General features: G+C 52.3%; 1 protein-coding gene across 1 annotated transcript in view; it reads right to left on the reverse strand.

Annotated features, from left to right (window-relative positions):
- INPP5A (inositol polyphosphate-5-phosphatase A) overlaps nt 1–23,886 on the reverse strand; it is a 173,641-nt gene that overhangs the window by 113,625 nt on the left and 36,130 nt on the right. Inside the window, exon 2 of the mRNA XM_082853914.1 lies at nt 1,592–1,633. Within this exon, the coding sequence (XP_082710040.1) occupies nt 1,592–1,633 (42 nt within the window). The remainder of the gene's footprint in view (nt 1–1,591; nt 1,634–23,886) is intronic.

The following is a 23,886-nucleotide window of genomic DNA, read 5'->3' on the forward strand; positions in this document are numbered from 1 at the left end:
AGGCCGTCACCGCCAAGACCCCTCCCAGCCCGGAGCCAGGCCCGCTACCCACCACATCTCACACCCTGTGCTCCTCGGGCACTGCCAAGGCCCAGCCATGAAAAACAAACGAACAAACATGACAGCTGTTCTGGCCGAAACTAACACAGACCAGGGAACAGACAGAGCTGGACGGATGGCTCCGGCCACACACCAGGGCCTCTCACTCCACAGCCACAGGCAGAGGGAGCCGCTGGAGCCGGACCGCGCCCCCGAGGTGAGCCCTCGACCAGGAAGGTGGTCTCGCCCTGCCCCCTCGGACAGCTGCCTGCCTGGAGCTGACGTAACAGCTCTGCCAGGCCAGGCTTCGGCCGGGGCCCTGAGGTCAGCTCTGCACCTGGGCAGGGCAGAATGTGGGGAAGGAAGAGCTCAGAACCCCCAGGTGATGGGGAAACGAGCCCCACTCACTACCACAGACACCCCCGCCACGGCCTCTTGCCAACCCCACCCTCCGGGGGCTCAGATGCTCCCCAGGGACCCGCCTGCCCTCCCAGCCGAGACCACCGCCCACCTCCAAATAGCCCAGGCAGACACACCTCATTGGACTCTTCCCTCTGGATCCGGCTGCATCTCCAGGGTGGGAGCAGAACCCGCACCCCACCCGTCCCCACCAGTGGTCTGAGCATCTGGTGGGGTCAGGCGTGGACAGCTCAGACCAACAGACTTGACAGGTGGCCACCCCCCAGTGCCAGCAGGGACGGCAGGAGCCCAGGGCTGCCCAGTGGCCCATGTGTCCCACATGGGATGGTCAGGACACTGAGCGCCCCCGAGGGGACCCGCCAGGTGCCACCCCTCAGCCCCTGGGGTCTCAGCAGCCCTGAGGCCGGCCCCCAATATCCACACTTCCTCCTGTTCACAGAACACGCGTGCTGGGCTCGTCACTCTGTCCCTACCCCAGGCTCTGCGGCCACACTGGCCTCCTGGTGGCCCACAGTCAGCCTGCAGCCCCGCTGAGCGGGATGCCCTACTCGTCCACCAGTTCCCAGAGTGGCCTCTCAACGCCCCATCAGGGTCCCACGCGCGCCGCCAAGGACCCCGATACTGCGAGGCTGGTCCTCGTGGGGGGGCGTCTGAGCTGGTCCTGGCTGTGCTCCTCGCCTGTCCCCGTGGAGCACAGGCTCCAGGAGCAGAGTCCTCTGTCATCCCTCCAGAGCGGCCCCCCCAGCATCCAGGACAGAACTGACCACAGACGAGGGGCCCAACCAACAGCTGCTCCACGGAAGGTGCCGGGAACTAGCCGCTCGTCCCGACAGGCTTCCCCCAGAGCCTCCGGCCGGCGTCCACCCGCCAGCCGGTCATCGTGCTTTCTGCCCAGAATCCAGGGCGCCCCGAAAGGCACCCAAATGTCCCCGCCAGCTTTCGACAGCCTCCCCTCCGACAACCAGAGACCCCAGCAGGGGTGGGGGCATCTGAGAAGGGAGGGGCCTCCGAGGAGGAACCGGGAAGTGGATGGGACTCCCCGGCTGCCTGCGCGAGGCCACAGGACGAATCGTGATCTCTCGCAATGTGAGCCGCTCCCCTCCCGCGGGCCCGGCCGCCACGGGGCTCTTACCTGATAAAATTCCCGCAGCCAGTTCTTCTGGAGGTTTTCTGGCTGTAAATTAAGAAGAAAAGAGAGTCAGGCCAGTGACACAGCCCTGACGTCCGCGAGCAGACACCAACATGATGGCCCATCTGCCGTCCTCACCATGGGGGCTAGGGCGCGACACGGGGCGGAGGATACCCTGCTCCACTCGGGAGACCCCATTCTGCACGGGGAGCTGGTCCACAGCTCGTCCAGGGAAAAGGGGCAGAGCGAGGACAAGCCTCGCCTGGTGATGGGCAGGCACCACAGCCCTGGATCCAGAGCTGACCTCCAGCCCTGCTCTGTCCCTGGGGCGGGGGGCTTGGGAGGGGCTGCCCGCAGCCAGGCGGGGGTGTCCGGCAGGACCTAGCGGCAGGTGGCCCAGGCCAGGCTCTGAGAACATGAAAACAGCCACGCGGCACCAAGTGCTGGTTTCGGGCTTGCAGACACCCCAGGACACAGCCAACACAGAGTGCCCAGTCCCTGAGAAAACAGGACGCCGCCTTTTCCCACACGGCCTGCCAGGGTCCTGGACCACCAGGCCAGCCAGCCGAGTGAGGGGCATGGTCCAACCCAACCCAACGAGGCCAAGGTGCTGAGAGGCCACGGCAGGCCTGGACAGGGACGGGAGACACGGCAGGGACGTACGTCCAGTGGGTGCAGAGTTTCAAGACACGGGAAATGAAAAGTTCCTGAGATGTGGTGACATCAGTGTGAATGTCCCTGACACTGCTGGACCACGCTTAAGAACGGCGAGGATGGGGCTTCCCTGGTGGCGCAGTGGTTGAGAGTCCGCCTGCCGATGCAGGGGATGCGGGTTCGTGCCCCGGTCCGGGAGGATCCCACGTGCCGCGGAGCGGCTGGGCCCGTGAGCCATGGCCGCTGAGCCTGCGCGTCCGGAGCCTGTGCTCCGCAACGGGAGAGGCCACAACAGTGAGAGGCCCGCATACCGCAAAAAAAAAAAAAAAAAAAAAAAAAAGAACGGCGAGGATGAAAACTCTAATGGGTTTTCTACCACAATTCGAAACAAAGAAAACAAACCCCACCCACCACGTCTCAGGACTCAGACCCCTGATCCGAGCAGAGCTCTGGACGGCGAGGCTGTGGGCCGGAGCCAGAGCCCAGGTTGGCCACGGCTGGGCCCAAATGCGTCACCCACGGCCCACGACGCCAGAGTGCACGGCTGCCACGCGGGAGGTGCTGCCGCCCGCTGGTGCCTCTGTGCGTCCCGAGGGCCGGCAGCCTGCACCTCAGGCTGAGCAACGAATGGAGGGAAAACGGTGGGGGACCGGAGCCTCGCGGACCACGGGGGCGGGGGCCGCGCCCGCGCAGCGGACGGAGGCCCGCGCCCAGCCCCCACGCCCTGCACGGGGAGGAGGGCCCGCCGCGCCTCGGTCTGTCACCCTCCCAGGTGAGCAAAGAAGAGCTCGAGCAGGCAGGCCGCCCACGGAAAGACCGGGCCGAGGCCCTGAACAGACTGACAGCCAACAGCCCGTGGGAGATGCCAAACATCACTAGGCGTCAGGGAAACACAAACCCGAACCACGGCGAGATGCCGCCCCACAGCCCGGGACGCTGACGCAGAGACAAGCCTGCAAGTCTGGGGAGACTGCACAGAAGCGGACCCTCAGACACGGCTGGGGGCGGGGGAGGAGGGTGCGGGTGGCGCAGCTGCTGTGGGAAACGGTCTGGCGCTTCCTCAAAACGCCGGCTGTGGCCCAGTGACGCGCCCAAGAGAAGTGGAAACGCCTGTCCAAGCAGAGGCTCGGCCACGAGCACTTGTAGCCACGGAATCCCGGCAGGCGAAAGGCAGAAGCTGCCCAAAGGCCAGGCCAGCATGCACGGAGAGACAAAAAGTGGTCCAAGAGAACACGACGGCCACTGACATGGCCCACGGCGTGGACGAGCCTCAGGAACACTGTGCTCAGTGAAAGAAGCCCGTCACCAAAGGACAGATGACGTCTGATGCCGGTTCACGGAACTCCGGAACAGGCAGGTCCGCAGAGACAGGCAGCAGACTGTTGCCGGGTCCCGGGTGTGGCTGAGGGGTGGAGGCGGTGACGGCGGCACAGCTCTGAGAGCACGGAGAGCACCGCGCACCCCTCTCCCACCGACCCGAACGATCCCCCACCTGAACCAGGGACGCAGGGCAACCCACGCCATGGCGAGGACGCGAGCAGGGATGGCCAGTCAGTCGGCCTTGGGCCCCGGGGTGATCAAAGAAAGAAGACTTAGAGTGCAAAGGTCCCAGATGTCCTGACCAGGAGCGAGTGAAAGGGGAGGGCAGCCCCCCTACCCCTGTCCTGGGCTGAGGGCAAGGGGGCTGGTTTGGGGGCGCAGAGGGCCCACCAGCATTTCAGCTCGTGGGCTCGGCCTGGAGACAGAGGGCAAAGAGATTCAGCTTCCAGTCCCGAGTCCATGAGCGCGGGAGCCTAAGAGTGCGGAGCAGCAGGAATGGGCATCCCCGAGGAGGGAGCTGGAAAACGGGACACAAAGGGCCCAGAAGCCAATGTAGAGCAAATGCTTCCCTAAAAGGGAAGGAAAACCGACCAAGCTTGCGAGGGAACAGTATTCTGAGAAAAGGGGATTCGGAAAGACGGACAGCAAGACCAACCCAGTCACTGACGGACAGACGGATGCGGAACCCGTAGGCCCAGAACTCAGGAACAGAAACAGAAACCGGAAGACCACGGGGACAAGCCCGGCGTCCACCTACGCACAGGACTAAGGACTAGACGTGAAGGGATGTGATGTCAGAAACCTGACAAAACGCAGATACTAAATCTATACCGGGTGGGGGTGGGGGGGTGGCAAGCAAAGAACCACTGCAGAAGAGTGATTTCTTTACAGCAGGTAGTTCACGAACATGGTCTAAAGTTAAGATGTATTTTCAAACTACAAATTCTTAAAGTTTGTTTTTAAGTTTTCATATACTTAGGAGAATTTTAGAGAGATATATAGTTTGCATTTTTCTCAAGTTCCTTCAGTTTCAAGCCAGTACTTTTTTCTCCTGAAAATTCCAATAGAATTCAATTTGACATTGGACTGAAGACAGCAGTGCTGTGTGGCCCCTGGTCACTCAGCCCACCCTGCTCACTGCACCGCCCTGCACACAGAGAGCTGGGGACACGTGTACAATGGCTCTTTCTGGGTTGTGGGATGATTTGTACTTTTCTATAATGCTTAGACTTTAAGGAAAACAAAAAAGGACCTTATAAAAGAATTCTATTTTGGCAGGAAGCGTGAAGGAATTGAGAGTCATTTTAGCATGCTTGTCCCACACCCCCTGACAGAGAAAGGCACCCAGACTCTCGAAGACACAGCATCCCCCTTCCTAAGTACAGAACTGAGGCAGCTGCAGGAAGTAATCGGGCATGTCACACTGGTGAGGGCCAAGGCAGTAGTAGTCAACTAGTTCAATGCTTATTTTTAAACTGCTATATTAGATCCTTTCTTTACTGTGCAAACAAAATAAGCTCTACATGACTTCAGGAGATAAACACAAAACATGAAACAGGAAAAACTATCAGAAGAAGACATAAGCAAATAGCTGTCCTTATGCTAGAAAGATAGCCTTCCTAGACATAAAAGCACAGAAAGGAACCTAAGGGGGGAAATGCCTATAGATTCTAACACTCAAAATTGAAGTAACCACAGCTAACATTATTCTCAATGGTGAAAAATGGAAAGCTTCTCCCCTAAGATCAGGAATAAGACAAGGATGCCCACTCTCACCACTTGTATTCAACACAGTTCTGGAAGTCCTAGCCACAGCATTAGGCAAGAAAAGAAACAAAAGGCATCCAAATTGCAAAGGAAGAAATAAAATTATCTTTATTCACAGATGACATGATCTTATATATAGTGAGCCCTAAAGATTCTACCAAAAAAAATAACTGTTAGAACTAATAAATGAATTATAGCAAAGTCGTAGGGCACAAAATCAACACACAAAAATCACTGGTTTTCTATAGACTAACAATGAACAATCCAAAAAAGAGATAAAGAAAATTCCATCTACCATACCATCAAAAAGGATAAGATAACCAAGGCAAGACTTGTACACTGAAAACTACAAAACATTTCTGCAGGAAATTAGGTATCGGTAAATGGAAACACATCCCGAGCTCATGGATTGGAAGACAGTACTGTTAAAATGTTGATACCATCCCAAGCAATCTTCAGATTCAATGCCATCCCTACTGAAATTCCAACTACTTTTTTTACAGAAATAGAAAAACCCAACCCAAAATTCATATGAAATCTCAAGGGACCATAAATAGTCAAAACAATCTTGAAGAAGAAGAAGAAATTAGAGGTCTTACACTTCCTGATTTCACAGCCACAGTCATCAAAACAGCACGGGACAGGCACAAAGACAGACGTATAGACCAGTGGAACAGAGAAGAGAGCCCGGAAATAAACCATCACACGTGTGTCAAATGATTTTTCACAAAGGTGCCAAGACCATGAAATAAGGAAAAGACGGTAATTTCAACACATAATTTTGGGAAAACCGGGTATCTGCATACAAAAGAATAAAGTTGGACTATTACTTAGCACCATATATAAAAATTAACTCAAGATGGATCAAAGACCTAAACACAAGACCTAAATCTATAACATTTTTAGAAGAAAACGTTGGGGAAAAGCTTCGTGACACTGGATTTGGCGATGACTCCCTGGATCACGACACCAAAAGCACGGGCAACCAATGAAAAAATAAACTGGCCTACACCCAAATTTAAAACTTCTGTGCATCAAAAGACGCTATCAATAGAGTGAAGAGACAACCCACAGAATGTAAGAAAATACTGGCAAATCATATATCTGATAGTGGGTTAACACCCAGAATATATTTTTTAAAACTCTTACAACTCAACAACAAAAAGACAAATATGACTATTCAAAAGAGGCACAGGACTGGAATAGACACTCCTCCAAGGAAGGTGCAAAAAGGGCCAATAAGGGCATGAAAAGACGCTCAGCGTCACCAGCCATTAAGGAAATGTACGTCGAAACCACAGTGAGGCACCACTTCACACCCATCATCTTAAAATAGATAAATAAAATAAGCGCTGGTGAGAACGTGGAGAAATCAGAGCCCTCGCGCACGTCGGTGGGAATGTAAAATGGTGCACCCACCTTGGAAAACAGTATGGTGGTCCCTCAAAATATTCAAAATAGAATTCGCCATACGATTCTGCAGTTCCACGTTGGGTATTTATCCAAAGGAATCGAAAGCAGAAACTCAAGCAGCCATTTGCACACCCACGTTCACAGCAGCATTTGTTATTCACAATCAGCCAAAAGGTGGGAGCAGCGCAACTGGCCGCTGGTGGAGGAACGGACGAGCACAGCGTGGTGTCATCCACATACTGCACTGTTATTCCGCCTCAAAAGAGAAGGACATTCTGACGTGCTCCACCATGGATGACTCTTAAAGACATTAGGCTGTGCAAAATAAGCCCATCACAAAAGGGCAAATACCGCATAACTCTATTCATGCTGGGTCCCTACTGCAGTCAAGTCCCTAGGGACAGAAAGCAGATGGTGGGGGCCAGGGGTGGTGGGGAGGGGATGCAGAGTGTTTAATGGGGGCAGAGTTTCAGTTTTGGGAGATGAAAGAGTCCTGGAGCTGATGGTGGCGACGCCTACACAACGATGTGAAAGTACCTGATGCCACTGAGCCTGGCACTTGGGTCACGTGGTAAGTCGTATGTCATGTGCATCTGACCATGACAAAACTAAAGAGAAACACGTCTGGAGTCGCTGCAGCTCCACCGGAGCAAAGCCCCCCGGGCTGCGGCTCAGCAGCCTCTGGAGCTGTTCTAGGTACGTTATTGCATTTTACCCTTATTTTATTAAAAAAAAAAAAGTTTCAAGCCCAGTGATAAGAAAGGGAAGTCCCATAGGTCCACCTGACGGAGACACACAGAAAACTCTGGGGCTGCCGAACACAGCACAATGTCACCACGTACTGTGACCACACGACACACATCAAAAGGGCAAACACTGGAAACAAAAATAAGAATGAGAAGACGGTCTGCAATGCCAACATAATACATAATTTTTAAACTCTACAGATAAGAATGTCCCCACCCAGCATATAGCCCTATTGTTTCCCTTTCTTAATGCATTCCTGAAGATGTGTGGAAAAACACTAAATTCTTGAAAGTTACAACTGGAATTACAGTCTGAAATCCTAATATCTGCCTCAAATCTTATCTCACAGAATGGAAGGAGCTTAACAACAGACCATGATGTCCTCAAGGAGTTAAACCAGGGCGACCGAAAGCTCCTGCTACTGGAGGAGCAGAGTGGATGCCGCCCAGGGCCTGTCCTGGATAAGCGCACAGCGGCACAGCCACACGTGCACACGCCTGACACACCTCCCACGATGCCGTGCAAAAAAGGGAAAGGTACAGCGGAAACACCGGAAAAGCTTTGTCACCGTGGTTCCAAATATCTAGAAAATACATGCTCACACATTAAAACGTGAGTGCGTGTGCATGTACACAAACACGCACACACACACACACAGAGGCCTGCTTTTCTGCCAAGACCAAACACAAAAATGATTTTTTCAAATGTACGTATCCCAGAATTTTCTATAAAATTAGACCTACCTTAGCACGGCACCCTTTAACGGAGAGCCCCACCCAAACAGGTCTTGCTGGGCTGCAATCACGGGGCCACTGATGTCCCAGCGGCTAAATTAACAAACTGGTGACTCTGCGCGGCAAGGCCTGGAGGCCTCCTCAGAGCTGCAGCCCATATTTGGCTAGTGCAGAGTGATTTTTAAAGACACTAAAGTAAGAATAAAAGCTAAACACACGTACTAGCTCTTAAAGAAATACTCTCATTTCAGCCCAAAGCGTGAGCCAGGCAGGGCTCTGTGTGTATTCGAAGAAAGCACATACCTTACTTACCTCTTAAACACCCTCAATTTGCTCTCATGACCTTGCAGAATAATAAAAAAACTATCAAAATGTGGCTGGGAAAAATGTTAAAAATGCTCATTCCTTCCAAATGTGAAATTCTATTTCTGGACGTCGATCCTAAAAAATGTAATTCTAAACAACAAAAACGCTCTGCACACAAAGAAGTTCACGATAACATCATTTATAAGAGAATTACAATTAAGAATACTTCAGAATAGTACTGCGGACGGCTCATCGATAAAGAAAGTCATGTAGTATGTCTGCTGAAGGAAAGAAGGAGGCAACAGCAAGAAATCCATGAGGTGATAAAGAAGTTCTGGGTATAGATAGTGGTGACGATCACACAGCACTGTAAATGGATGTAATGCCCGTGAACTGTACGTTTACAAAAGATTAAAATGATAAATACTATGCCAGGTGTATTTTACCAAGAAATACAACATCTGATGAGCACATATTAACATGGAAGCAGTTTACACCTTAACAGAGATGGAAGGAACACAAAAATACTTCGCGCCCACGCACAAGCCCAACAGCAAGGACCAGACCAGCACAGCCATCTGCAGAGGACCCTGCAGCAACGGGCCACCCTCGCCCTCCACTTCGTCCCCAGAGAGCCAAGGCTAACGCAGGGCGGACAGACCCACGTGGGTCCGTGAGGAATGAATGGCTGAGCGGAAGGTAGTCGCGGGCCCTCCCTGTGGGGCAGCTGCTTTGAACCCTCTGTCAGGGTAAAAAAAAAGACTGAGGAAAAAAACACCAAAATTTGAGTAGTTGTATTTGAAGCAATTTCTTTTTCTTTTCTTTTCTTCATTTTTAATATGCTTATAATTATTACCATGCATTACTTTCATGTTTTTAACTGTTAATTTTAAAAGCTTGAGGCAGAGAAAAACAATGAAAGCTCTCAGAATAGTTTAGCAACATTTGAAACAACTACTATTCACTATGAACAACGGGGAAAAAAAAGGCAAATGACAAACGGGAAAGTACTTGCAGCTTACATGAAAGCTATTGGGCTAATCTGCATATTACTGCGCAAAAGGTCACTGTAAGTCAGAAGCCCATCAACTCACATACCCCCCCAAACACACACACACACACACACACACACACACACACACACACCCCACACACACAAGCACACCACACACACCACACACACGATACACAGACATACACCACACACACACACACACACACCATACACACACCACACAGACACACACCACACACACCACACACACACACACCATACACACACACACAAGCACACCACAAGCACACCACACACACCACACACACAATACACACACAGACATACACCACACACACCACACACACACCACACACACCACAAACACACACACCATACACACACAGATATACCACACACACCAAACACACCACACACACCACAGACACACACACCATACACACGCACACAAGCACACCACAAACACACACACTACACACACACACCACAAACACACACACCACACAGACACACACACCATACACACACCACACACACACCACACAGACACACACCATACACACACCACACAGACACAAGCACACCACACACACACAATACACACAGAGACATACACCATACATACCACAAACACACCACACACACACCACACACACACACCATACACACACAAGCACACCACACACACCACACACACAATACACACACAGACAACACCACACACACCACAAACATACCACACACACCACACACACACCATACACACACAGATATACCACATACACCAAACACACCAGACACACACACCATACACACCACACACACACACACAAGCACACCACAAACACACACTACACACACACACCACAAACACACCATAAATACACATACGCTACACACACCACACACACCACACACACACACCACAAACACACCAAACACACACCAAACACACACCACAAACACATACACACCATACACACACACACAAGTACACCACACACACACACTGTACACACACCACAAACACACCACACATACAAATCTCCTCAAAAGCCACCTGTGGCTAGTGACCACTGGCCTGGACAGTGCAGATTTCAGAGACATGGGAAGCTTCTCTGACTCATGAAACTCATGAAAGTTTCCAGTGAAACTTCGTGTGACGATAAAGATGTTCTCTATTGGCACCAGCTAAATTTCCACTTGAAATGTGGCTAGTGTGGACTAAGTAATGGAATTTTTTAATTTTTATTTTATTTTGATTAATTTAAGTATAACAGTCACATATAATTAGCCATTATTAGACAGTACAGCTCTAGGTCACAGAAAAAGAAGAAAAACTTTAAAGTCTCCATCATGAAAAAAGGGTGTAATACTGACATATATACGAGATAAAGACAGCATACATAAAGAGGGGGAACTTCAAGCCAGTCTCACGTATGGCTATCAGTGCAAATACCCGACCATAAAGAATGCAGCAGCACACTGAAAATTCACAATCAGAACTAAGTGCAATAAACCATGAATGCACGGACGGTTCGATATGAGGAAAGCCCCTAATACAACCGACCATACTAACAAGACTAAGAAAATCAAATGATTATCTCTAAAATGAACCGAGACGTTAACTAGAAACTTGCAGCTGCAGACCCATGACGTAAAGAGCTTGCAAGTCCTCACTCTTATCCTTACAACGTCTTTTCTTGGACCCATCAGAGAGCTGCAGTGTCTAGGAAACCACCCCCCTGAGACCTGGAAGAGAAGCTGCTTGAGTCAGAACATCACTGGAAGACTTATAATAGATGGTAATTTTGAAGAAAGGCTGGAGGCTGGGTGCAGACAGCATGAACGTGGGGAACTCCTTGGGACCACAATTCCAAGCAGGCCTGCACATTTTTCTAGGCTTTACTTCCAGGCACCCCACAGAGTGCTCACAGTGAAGATCCCCTCCTGGCTCTGGCAGAAGGAGGGCGAGAGTGACCTTTGTGAAATACACCCAATGCATTCTCAGAAGCCCACTTGGCAGAGAAAGACTTTGCCGGAGCCTCAGCCCACCTGCGGGAAGGATGTTTCCCCCTCCTAGCCTCCCTACCTCATCTAAGGGATGGGGAAAAGGAAGTAAGAAATGTGTGAGGGTCACAGCCCAGGGACACGGGGCCACTAGCAGACTGAGATTTAATCACAGACTGTAGAACACCCCTTCCCCCACTCCTTACCACACACCAGGAGGGCTCCAGTGCAATGGCAGTGACTCTAGCTGAAACAGGGGCAAGATGGAGGAGGAGTACTTAGGGGAACCCCAAAACCAGGACACTGGGGGATGTGAAGCCTCTGACACCACAGCTACAGCAAACAGTAAACACAGTCCAGCTCCTGCCTCACACTGAAGGCCTCAGTCCCTATTACCCAATACATCATGTCCAGGTTTCAAACAAAAAATTACAAGGCATAGTAAAAGGCAAGAAAAAAAAAACAGTCTGAAGACATTTTATTTTACTTATTTATTTATGTTTTGGCTGCACCTAGCAGCTTGCAGGATCTTAGTTCCCTAACCAGGGATCAAACCCGGGCCCTTGGCAGTGGAAGTGCACAGTCCTAATCACTGGACTGCCAGGGAATTCCCTAAAGACATTTTTTAAAATGCATCAGAATCAGACTCAATTATGACACAGATTTTGGAATTACCAGAAAGGGGGTTTAAAATAACTGTGATGGAAAAAGTGGACAAGATGCAAGAACAGATGGGTAATATAAGCAGAGTGATGGAAACTCTTAGAGTCAAAAGGAAATACTAGAAATCAAAAACAGTAACAAAATGAAGAATGCCTTCGATGGGCTCATTAACAGACTAGACACAGCCAAGGAAACAATTAGTGAGCTTGAAGATACGTCAACAGAAACTTCCAAAACTGAAATGTGGAGATTAAAAAAATGAAAAAATTACAGAACATCCAAGAACTGTAGGACAATTTCAAAAGATGAAACGTACATGTAACAGGAATAGCAGAAGGAGAAAGAGAGAAGAGAGCAGAAGAAAAGTTTCAAGAAACAATGGCCAAGAACTTTGCAAAACTCAGGACGTACACCAAACCACAGATCCGAAAGCCTTAGAGAACACCAAGTAGGATAAATACCAAAATGTCTGAAACTAGGCACAAACTGCTGAAAGCCAAAGACAAGGAGAAACTTTGAAAGAAGGAAGGAGGAGAAAGTCACCTAATCTATAGAGGAACAAGGACGAAAATTACATGAACTTCTCAGCAGAAACCACATGAGCAAGGAGAGAGTGAAGTGAAATCTTTCAAGTGGTGAAAGAAGAAAACCGAAACACCAACCTAGAATTACGTATCCAGCAAAATCATGTTTCAAAAGAAGGGGAAATAGACTTACTTGGACAAACAAAACTGAGGAAATTCATCACAGGTAGACATGACCTGAAAGTAATGTTTTCAAAAGTTTTGCAGGGAGAAGGAAAATTATATAGGTCAAATATTTGGATTTAAATAAGGGGAAAATGATGGAGAAGAAATAAATGAAGGTTAAAAAATGAACTGAAAAGTTTTTCAATAAAAGCAACATTTATGATGAAACTGTAATGAACCAGGAATTGATAGGTGCTCCCTGAGCAGGCGGAATCCCAGCAAGCCCGCAGGGGCCCCACCCAGGCTTTCACTCCCGCACCACCCCTCCCACTCAAGAGTGGGGGTGGGGTGGGGTGGGGCTGTGAATACGGTGAGATGTCACTCTCATGATTGGGTAACATACGGCAAAGGGGAAGGGATTTTGCAGATGTAATGAAATCCCGTAATTAGCTGATCTTAAATTAATCAGAGGGGGATTATGCTGGGTAGGTCTGACCTTATCAGATATCGGGTGAACCATTTAGAGGATCTAAAGGTCAGAGGCTGGGAGCAAAGGGCTCTCTCTCTCTCTCTCTTTCTCTCTCTCTCTCCTGCTGGCCCCGAAGAAGCAAGATACCATGAATTCTACAGCCACAAGGAAATGATTTCTGCTAACAGCCTGAGGGAGCTGATCCACAGACCTTCCCTCCTGGGGTCTCCAGATGAGACCCTGTGCAGAGGACCCAGCTCAGCTGTCCCGACTCCTACCCCACAGGAACTTGACACAGTGAACGGGTGCTTATTCTAACCACAAGGTCAGTGATGATTTGTTACACAGCATAGAAAACCCATACATGTCCTTGCTATTACAAACATGTCTGTGTGTGTATAACGAAATGAAACATGTCACTCTAAACATTTTTCTCCGCTCAGATTTTATTTTGGTATAACGTCTACGGTAAGGATCTAATTTACAATGTAATCCAAATGGTTAAACTGTATGAGTAATCCTTGTCCCCAAGTGATACTGTGTGGTCAGTCTATCTGCCTGTCCCTCCCTTCCTCCCTCCCTCCAATAATCAGCTTATCAAATATTTATCTCACTTAACGTATTCAAACAAACAACTCTTAACATTTCCTTAATTTACTGTTTTCCTGGGTTTTTCCTGTTTTCTTATTCAATAATATTTGGATTTATGTTTATCCTTCCTGTGTTCCTTCAGTTAATGGCATAGTTCTGTATTTTATTTTGGACTGAAAAGCCTTCTTTATTTTTGTTGCTTCTTATTTAATAGCAACAACTTTGAATATCACAGAATATATGTATTGGAAAAGTTATACACCACGCACACCTTCGCACCTCATCCTAAAGCTAGCCCCTTCTTTGTGGGGGAAACACTAGCCCCTCCCACTAAGGTCGAGAACTTGGCAAAGATGCCCATTATTCCCACGTCCACGTAACCTTACGTCGAAGATACTAGGGAATGAGATCAAAGCGAGAAAACAACTACGGGTATAACAGCTGAACGGAAGGCGGGGCTGCCTGCATCCACAGATGATGTGACAGTGCATCTGGGAAGCCCAGGGAATCAATGGTAAGACTAAAACAAACAACAGAAGAATTCAGGGAAAATAGCAGGATATAAAGTTAACATACCAAAATCAACAGCCATCATAAACACAAACAGTAGCCAGTAGGAAGATGCGCTGGGAAAGAACGCCCCATTTATAGCAGCAACGTAAGAAAAGGCACAAGTTAGGGATACATTTTAAAATGTGACAATTTTATAAGAGAAAAGTGTTATGACATTCCTGGCAGAGACAAGAAACAGATGTGAACCACTGGAGAGCCCTCTCTGGTCCTCAGAGGGGGACTCGGCACCATAAAGTCAGTAGTTCTCCCCCAGACGATGCCAATAAGTGAACCGCCCACGCCCAGCTCGACTAGATAAGCTGATTCTAAAGTTCATTCGGAGAAACAAACTATGACTCAAATCCAAATACAATTTTTAAAGAGAATGATATGTTCGTCTACAATTAAAAAAAAAAACAACTTTTGCATGGCAAAAAAATTAGCAAAATCAAAAACTGTCAAACCGATTGAAAATATCTGTCATATATATCACAGAGGAAGAGTTAATCTTCCTAATATCTGAAGAACTCTTAACATCCAGGGAAAAAAAAGGCACAATATGAGAAAACCCAAACAGAGCATCGCAAAGAAGACCCCTGACTGGCCTGTGTGCACGGAGGCCGCCCTCTTCCTGGAGCTGGGCTCCCGAGGGGGGGCAGGGGGCACCTGGCCCCCAATATCCAACCCGAAACCAAGAGGGAGACACAACCAGGGACCCAAACTGTGCACCCCCTGCAGGACGAGCAGCCTCCACGGTCAGCGGCAGAAGGACCCAGGGTGGGGACGGGACTGAAAGACAAACCGTGACCCCAGGCCAACAGAGCGTGAGCAGGGCGCGTGCATGCCGACAGCAGCTGTGACCCTCAGCGGAGGTCCCAACTCTCGCCGAGCGCCCCCTCCATCCCCCTCCCTCTCCCACCCCGACCCCTCGGTGGTCACCTGGGGTGACAGCCTGGCCGGCCTGGAGGGCGGCACTGGTCCTGGGCCTCATCCTGCCCCCACCAGCCAGTGGTCTCTCTGAGCAACCGCCACCCAGCATCCTGGGGGGCCTCTGCTTCCCGCTGGCCTGGGCCCCCCAGCTTCTGCACCCACCCTCCCAGCCGGGGGCTCAGCTGAGCCTGTGCGGCCGCCCGCTTTCCCAGCCCCGCTCTCTCCGCGGCCCAGGGTTCCGCGACACGGAGGGAGCCAGGCTGAGAGCGGCAGAGGGACGCCTAGGACGAGGCACCGGGGAGCCAGGGGCCAGATCCCAGCTCCCCCCCAGGGCCCTAGAAAGACACTGCCCCGCCAGCCCAGGGCCCCCACCGGGAACAGAGCCGAGGGCCCCCTCTTCCCGCAGGACAGACTCCGGCCGCATGAGAAGGCCGCCAGCCCTGGGATGGTCCCTCAGCCACGGCACGCCTCCACCAGCGATGACGGCCACTTTCCGCGTCCAACACGCCCCTATGTCAGCCACCCCATGAGGTTTTGAACTTTGGAGACTAGTCTCAATTCAGACAGACGGAAAATGCGGAAACAACGTACTTTGAGAATCCATGAAACGGCTTCAGGACTCTGAGGGAGCTGCGCTGGCAGCCACGTGCCCGGGCGTCCACCCATCACAGGGCCACCCCGACTCCTTCTTCGCCGGTGCCGTCCCGGAGGAGGCTGCAGGGCACCAGACGGGCGACGGGGAGCGCCCCTCCACCCCAGACACCGTGCACACGCGCCAGGTGCGAGGGCCGGGCCGGAGAGAGCACCTCGGCTCGGTCCCTTCAGGGCCGAGAGAGGACAGGATGGGCCCCGCCCCCTCTGCCCCTCTGTCCCTCTGTTACTGCCTGGGCCTCGCAGGCAGGGAACACAGCAGGTGCTCAGACATCGACCGATCGACTGCAGTGTCATGAATCCTGCAGACGCGTCCGCAAGGAGGGTCCCCGAAGGAGGCCAACAGCCCGGGGCCGCGAGAGTCCGCTGGCTCCGGGGAGGACAGTGATGGGGGCGGCGGCGGCTGCGCAGAAGGAAGCACCCCCTCCACCCGGAAGGCCTGAGTACAGATGCGGGGAGCAGGGGCAGAGCTGGCAGAGGCAGGCCCCCGAGGAGAGGACGCAGAGGAGCCCGTCAGGGCAGGCAGCCGGCGGGAAGGGGCAGGGGCCGCGTGGCCGCAAAGGCGCCGCAAAGCAGCGGACGGGCCGCCTCTGCAGCTGGCCGGCCCCTGGGGCATCTTGTCCTCCTGGGGGCTCTCAGGGCCGGGAACCAGGAGGCCCCCGCCCCAGTTCTGGCCCTTCCCCCGCCTCCCGAGATCCCTCTCCTCTGGGACCCGCGGGAAGAGGAGGAAGCCTGCCCGCTTGCTTGGTGCGGGCGCTGTCCTTCAGCCGGGAAGCACGACTGTGACCGGCAGGAAAGGGGCTGCGTGGCGCTGGAGCCCGGGCTCGGGGCAGATGTGGACTCAAGGCCACCAAAGCCCCAGAGTCCCAGCTGCAGCAGTCCCAGCCCGCGAGAGAGCTGAGCGCACCTGCCTTCCGAGGAAACAGTGACACCCCAGGACCGTGGACACAGGACACAAGCTCGTCTTTCTCAAGCACTTCCTAAAACTTTCAAACGGGAGTCATTTAGAAACAAACGAGGGCCCTGGGCTCCCTTACCCTGCGGGCAAGGCCCCTGGGGACGCGCCCCGAGGCGTGCACCCGCCCTGCTGCCCGATTCCTCAGGAAATCCTGCCCCACGCCACCCGCTTATCCCTGCGGAAAACCGTTTCCTTTCAAGAGAAAGGAAATCTTGTCTGTGCGGTCACAAATACTGAGGCTAAAAATAGTTCTGCAGAAGGAAGTAACGATGGGCCTTCCACCAAATGGCAAGGGCAAGCCGCACGCCCTGAAACCCGTCTCTCCTCCTCACACGTGTGCCTTTAGATAAACCTGGCAGAGTAAGAGAATCAGGACAAAATGACAATAAGAACTGCGAGAGAGGTTTTCCCATGAAGGATAACTCAACAACATCCTCCTCTAATTAAAGAAAAGCAAAAAGCCAGTGCACGTCTCTATAAATTACGCCACAACCTCTCACAAAGACGGAAACTCTGAGAACCGTAGTCATTGGGAAGGAGGGCTTGGGGACTTTTATAACAAAATAAACATTTTCCCCTAAAGAGTGCCCTGGAACATAGTATATTTAAATGACAGTGAATCATCAAACAGGATCAAATTCTAAGAAACAAGGCAAGTTTAACTTTGAAAGAGCAGCCTATAAAAAATGAAATTATCCACCTTTCAGGCCAGCCATTAGGGCTAAGACCAAGCTGAGCCCGTTTAACAGAGACCCATCCAGCGGAGTGTAAGCAGCAGATGCAGAGGGAAACAGACTAAAAGGCTGACACCTGAGGCAGGTGTGCACATCGGCATGGAAACACACCTCAGCTTCCGCTCTGAGCGCGTCCGCATTACAGAGCCTCACGCGTGTGTACCTCTCCCCAGGACCACGCTTCCCTCTGGCACCACGACATCCTTCCAAGACGTCGCTCTGGCTAGAACAGCAAGTGGGGCGCACCAGGACCCCTGACCAGCACTGCCGGAGCACTGGGGGCGGTGCCTGGGGACGCAGAGGAGGGGTGGGGCTCCTCTCGGGCACCTGGCCTTCGCTGCCCGTCCTGCCCCGCACCCGCCTCCCGCAGGCCCACCTCCATCCTGCTGCCCCCATGTGGCATCAGCTGGTGCAGGGGCCCACACCTGAGCTGCCGCCCGGCCATCTCCTTCCCACCCTCCAAAGCCCGTTAACACGGTTCATGTGCTGTTCTCCTCCCACTGCTTGTTTTCTTTTTAATAAAAAGGTGACTGAGCAGAAATAAAATGAGAGCAGGCCACGCAGCTGAGCCATGAACAACGTGGTCCCAAGGACCTCAGACCTGATGGAGCCCTGGCCCAGAACTGCATGGGAGGGCGGGGCTCAGAGCAGCTCAGTCCACAGACGCCACAGACCCCAAACATGAGCCTGTACTTAGAAACACGAGAGGGCACCAGAGGAAACCCCGAGGTGGGGGGGCTGCTTGGGGAAGAGACGGGTGGAGGTCCACCTGCCCCTCTCCCGAGTCAGGGCACCGATGCCTTTCTGTCTCATTTACAAGGAGGTTTCTTTTCAAAAGGGAATCACAGTCTTTTCAGAAATTTTGGGAAATTCAGCAAGAGGGGAGCCCAGAAATACAATTAAGCTGCTGTCCCCCTGGGGACCTCAGACCCATCACCACACCATCGGTGGCAGGACAGTCCCTGGTCCCCTGCCCCCCACCCTTCCAGCTGGCTGTCCAGCACGGCTGCTCAGTCAGGGGGCCTCCCAACCCCATGTGACAAGTGACAGCGGGCACCCCGCTGAGTGCGGGGTGAGGAGTCCCCGCAGGATTCTGGGGACAGGCTCACACATCCCTCTCCGGGAGGGGACTGTCCAGGTGACCGTCGCAAGGACAGGACTCCACAGCGGCCCTGTCGGTGGGCTTGAGGGCCCCTCACCCCTGCTGGGTGGACCCAGGTGCAGCACGAGAGCCAGAGACGGTCCTGGGAGGACAGGAGATGCCATGACCTCTGACGGAGCTCCCTCTTCCTCTCTGAAGACCCCGAGGGGAGAACAGGCCCAACCCGGCCTGGCCAGGCAGCCCCTACCCGGCTCTCCCGCAGGACACACCCCACGCTCAGCGACAGGCTTTCCCACCTGCAACACAACACCATCCCTCGTCTGCACACAAACACGGACGCTGGGGTCTGGGGACACCTGGCCAGTTCCCGGCTCTGATCACGGTGGACTGATGCTGTCGCGGGGACCCTGGGGAGGCCAGCCGTCCCGTGTGACCTCCCGCCGCAGCAGGTGGCCTGGCTCAGGGCCAGGAGAAGCGGTCGCGGAGCAAGGGCGAGACTCCCGCCGGGCTGGGCTGCAGATCGTCCACGTCAGGAGGAGCACGTTCCCAGGGAAAATTACAAAATGCATAGAGTTCAGGGGAAAAGGCAGCGTGGGTGTCTGAAGAACACGATCGCAGGTGCATGGAAAAGTGAGAGGGGAGAACTCGCCCTGGCCCAGCCAGAGCCAGAGCCCCAGCAAGCGCCGTCCCCGCCACACGGATGGCTCGGTCACAGGCAGAGATTCAGGCAGCAGGACAGCCTCTCCCAGAGGCAGCCGCAGGGCCAACACTCAGTTCACTTTGGTTTGTAAACAAGCCGCATTTTACACTGGAAACATTAAAGTGGGGCCCGGACCTTCCACTTCAACCTACAAAACAAAGCAGCCCCAGCCGGCCCGGGAGTCCTGAGCAGAAGGAAGCAGACGGCAGCAAGAGGACAGACGAGTCACCACCCGCAGCCAAGATGGCGGCAAGAGGACAGCTAGTGAGACTGACGAGCCCTGAGTAGGAGGAGCAGGAAGAAAGGACACAGACAATCAGTGTCAGGAATCAACAAGGAGCTGCTATCACTACAGATGCGAAAGTAACAACAGGGAATATGAACATCACACCACCGGATTCGACAATGCAGGTGAAATGAACACATTCCTTAAAATAAAACGACACACAAGCAAACACTTTTATCTGTTAAAGAAATTGGATTTGTACCAAAAACCTCCCCACAAAACACAGACTAGTGTTTCCAATTTCACTAGTGGATTTCACTAATTTCACTAGTGAATTCCGTTGATCACTTAAGGAAGAAACACCAACCATCTCACAGGGCTCTTTGAAAATACAGATGAGAGAATACTCTCCAGTTTCTTCTAAGAAGCCAACACAACCCTAATACCAAAGCCTTCAAAGGCATGGCAAAGAAAGAAAATTACAGACCAATGTCTCTTATGAACACATACAGAAACCAAGTGCAGAAATACATTAATAAAAAGAAAAAGAAAAAAGAATATAACACGACAAAGTAGCCCAGGAATGCAGTAGTTTGGTTCAACATCTGAAAAACAGATATAATCCACCAAATTGACAGACTAAAAAAGAAAAACCACAGGATTATTTCAATAGATGCAGAAAAAGCATTTTACAGCATTCAACATTCTTTCGTGGTTAAAAAAAAAACTCTCAGCAAAGTAAGAATTAGAAACTTCCTCAGTTTGATATGGGACAACTGAAAAAAAAGAAGAAAAAAAATAATCCTCCAGCCACCACCATTGTTACTGATTAGCTACTAAATCCTTTCCCCTAAAAGAAGAGATGGATGTGGAGGCCCACACTCACTACCTGATTCACGTGGTGTGGAAGGTCCTGACTGGGCAGGGAGGCAGAGACAGGGATGGGCAGCCCGTCTGTCTGCAGATGTGGAGCTGACATAGAGTCCTAACTTCTCTAAAGAGCTACAATTTAGCAAGGCCCTGGGACGCGAGATTAATACACAAAAACTCATTTGCATTTTTATGTAACAACAGCAAACAACTGGAACATGAAATGTTTAAAAATACCATTTACAGCAGCATCCAAAAAATGTAAATTACATACGAATACATTTAACAAAAGCCATGCAAGCCCTCTACACTGAAAACCACGAAATACTGCGGGAAAAATCGACGACCTACCTAAAGGAAGTGACGCCTGGTCCACGAGCAGAGGACACAGAATAGCTAAGATGTCAATTCTCCCCGCACTGGCCTGTGGATTCAGTGCAACCCCACAGCCACGACCTCAGCAGGTTTCCTGTAGAAACTGACACACTAACTCTAAAACATGTACAGAAATGCAACAGGCCTAGGATACCCAAAGCAATCTTCAAAGAATAACAGAGGACTTGCCCTGACATTAACACTCACGATCAAGCTACACTCATCAAGACAGGCGGTCCTGCAGTAAAACTCACTGAACAGATCAATGGGACAGAACAGAGTCCAGAAAGAGACACACATTGATACTGTGAGTTTCCACAAAGGTGCCAAAGCAATGCACGGCGGAAAACAAACTCTTATAACAGGTAGCAGTGAACCAGCTGACATCCATGTGGGGACAACGCACCTCAACCCAGACCTCACGTCACACACAAAATTAATCTGGGATGAATGGAACCCCTAAATGCAGAGTTCCTGAAAGAAGCAAGAAGAACGTCCTCACGACTTGCTGGTAAGCAAAGATTTCTTAGGGAACAGAAAGCGAGAATCACTCATGAAAGAGTCACAGGTAAGAACTTCCGGGGGTTGGAATCACCATTAAGAAAACGAGCAGGCAAACCACAGTCTGGGAGAACTTGCAAAAATGCATCTGACAAAGGACTGGCATCCAGGATACACAGAGAACTCGTACAGCTCAGTGATAAAAACAAACAGCTCAGCAAACAAAACAGGCAAAAGATAGCAACAGATACTTTACCCCCCGCCCGTCAAAATACACGGATGGCTAACAAGCCCCTGAAAAGACGCCGACAACCATTAGTCGTCAGGGAGACACGAAGCAAAGCAACGAGGTGCCAGCGCACACCCCCCGGAAGGGCTCAGACTGCAACGACCTGAGCCCCGGGGAGCGGGGGGGGGGGGGGGGGCAGTGAGGAGCAACGCAGCGTCCACAGCGACGGCGGGACGGGGTGCGGGGGGGGGAGGTGGCTGGGTCACCTGGGAAACTAAACCCACACGCACCCCGCGACAACCCGGCTCAACTCCCAGGTGGAGCTGCCGAAAGGAAGTGAAAACACGTGCTCACAAAAAGATCTGTACAAGGACGTTCACGGTGTCTTTGCCCCTAATGGCCGCACGTGGAAACAGCGCAGGTGTGTGTCTCCGGGAGAAGAGCCAAAGCCACCACAGCACGAGGGGAGCTCGGCAGAGGGATCTGCCCGGCAAGACAGGGGAAGGAGCCCGGCCAGTGTCGGGACTTTGAAATGCACAAAAGACAAGAGTGATTGATGGATGAATAGGTGTGTCATAAACGTGTGATAAAACAAGCCTAGTGATATGTTAGTGACAGAATCTCAGTGGTTGACAGACGAGTGCTAACGATAAAAGTCTCAACTTGACTGCATTCTTGGAATTTGTGTAATAAAATGTTGGAAAAGAGTTTAATAAAGGGCTGAAGTTGATGGTCTCCAAGGTCCTCTCTGTGACTTTTGCCACAGAGCATGGCCAGCTCCAGGACGACAGATTTTGCTTTTCTTTTTCTCACTGAATGAACCCTCCTCTCACACCAAGCAGACCTCACACCAAGCAGACACAGCCCCGGGGACCTCTGGGCAGGTCACTTGATAAAGCTGACCCAGCCCCAACCCAAGAGCCACCGTAAGGCCCCACCAGGAGGAGAGCGCCGCGGCGGGCGCGGGCGTCTTTCCGGGCAGGGGCCCTCTGCAGCCCATGCTGGGGGACGGAGGGGGTGGCCCCCGTGAGCCAGGACAGCTGGGGGCCGAAGAGGAGGCCAGGAGTCGGGAGCCACGGAAGGAAGGACGGTCAGGGTCACGAAGCGGCAAAGCCCGACATCCTGCCTGCAACCATCAGACATGCTAATTCTGAGTCTCGGGAGAGTTCTGAAAATTTGTAAATTCAAGTCCAAAGTAACTTAAGTCTAAAAATAGGGCGGCTGTAAAATAAATACATGCACAATGTTTCCAGCTTCTCCTCTCCTTCTCACCAGCAATCACAACGGCGCCAGGCCCTGAGCAGTGCTGAGCGCCACAGCCCCACCCCAAGCCCCGCGGGGTCCGCAGGCTGCAGAGGGACAGGTCTACAGTGCCGGGGGTGCCCTGAAGCCCCCAGCTGCAGGCAGGGCTGGTTCACGCGCACAGGCACCTCCCAAGCCCCGGCTTACCCCGCTGGGCACAGCAGGCGGGAATCAGGCCGCAGAGGAGGGGGCGTATTGGCCCCAAAGGGCCCGGCTGTTGAGCAGGGGAGACGCGGCAGCCCCCAGGGGCACGGCCCCTCAAGTTCCCCCGGCCCACCGCCAGCACCGGCCCACCTAAGCCCAACTCGGCAAGAGGGGCGCCAGCTCTGTGCACTGGAGGCCCTTTCCCGGGCTCAGGGAAGGCAGACCCCCAACGGCGTCCAACCTCCAAGGTCAAGGGCTGGCACCCTCCCCTTGACCTTCCCCCCCCGCCCACACGTCCCTCCTGTGAGGGAGCCAGATCGCCCCAGGTACTTCCCGGGACGCTGTCCCTCTGACCTCCCCACAGCTGGACCCAAGGAGCCCTGGTCGCCCGACCCCAGTTTTCGGTCGCCCTGCCATCAGCGCTCAGCTGAAAAACCGCAGGGCCGCGTGCGCTCAACGGAGCGGCACCCACATGAGCCTGCCCACCGCCAAGAGAGAGGCCCGCTCTCCACACGAGCGCCCACTGGGGACGAGAGAAGGGATGGCGAGGGCAGCCGAGGTGTGGAACGGGAGGGCGTAGGGGGGAGATTGGGGGCCGGGCCTCCCCACGTCCGACGACCATCTGACCAGCCCAGCCCGCGAGGCT

This window comes from Leucopleurus acutus (assembly GCF_964270905.1).
Source record: "Leucopleurus acutus genome assembly, chromosome: 14".
NCBI lineage: Eukaryota > Metazoa > Chordata > Mammalia > Artiodactyla > Delphinidae > Leucopleurus > Leucopleurus acutus.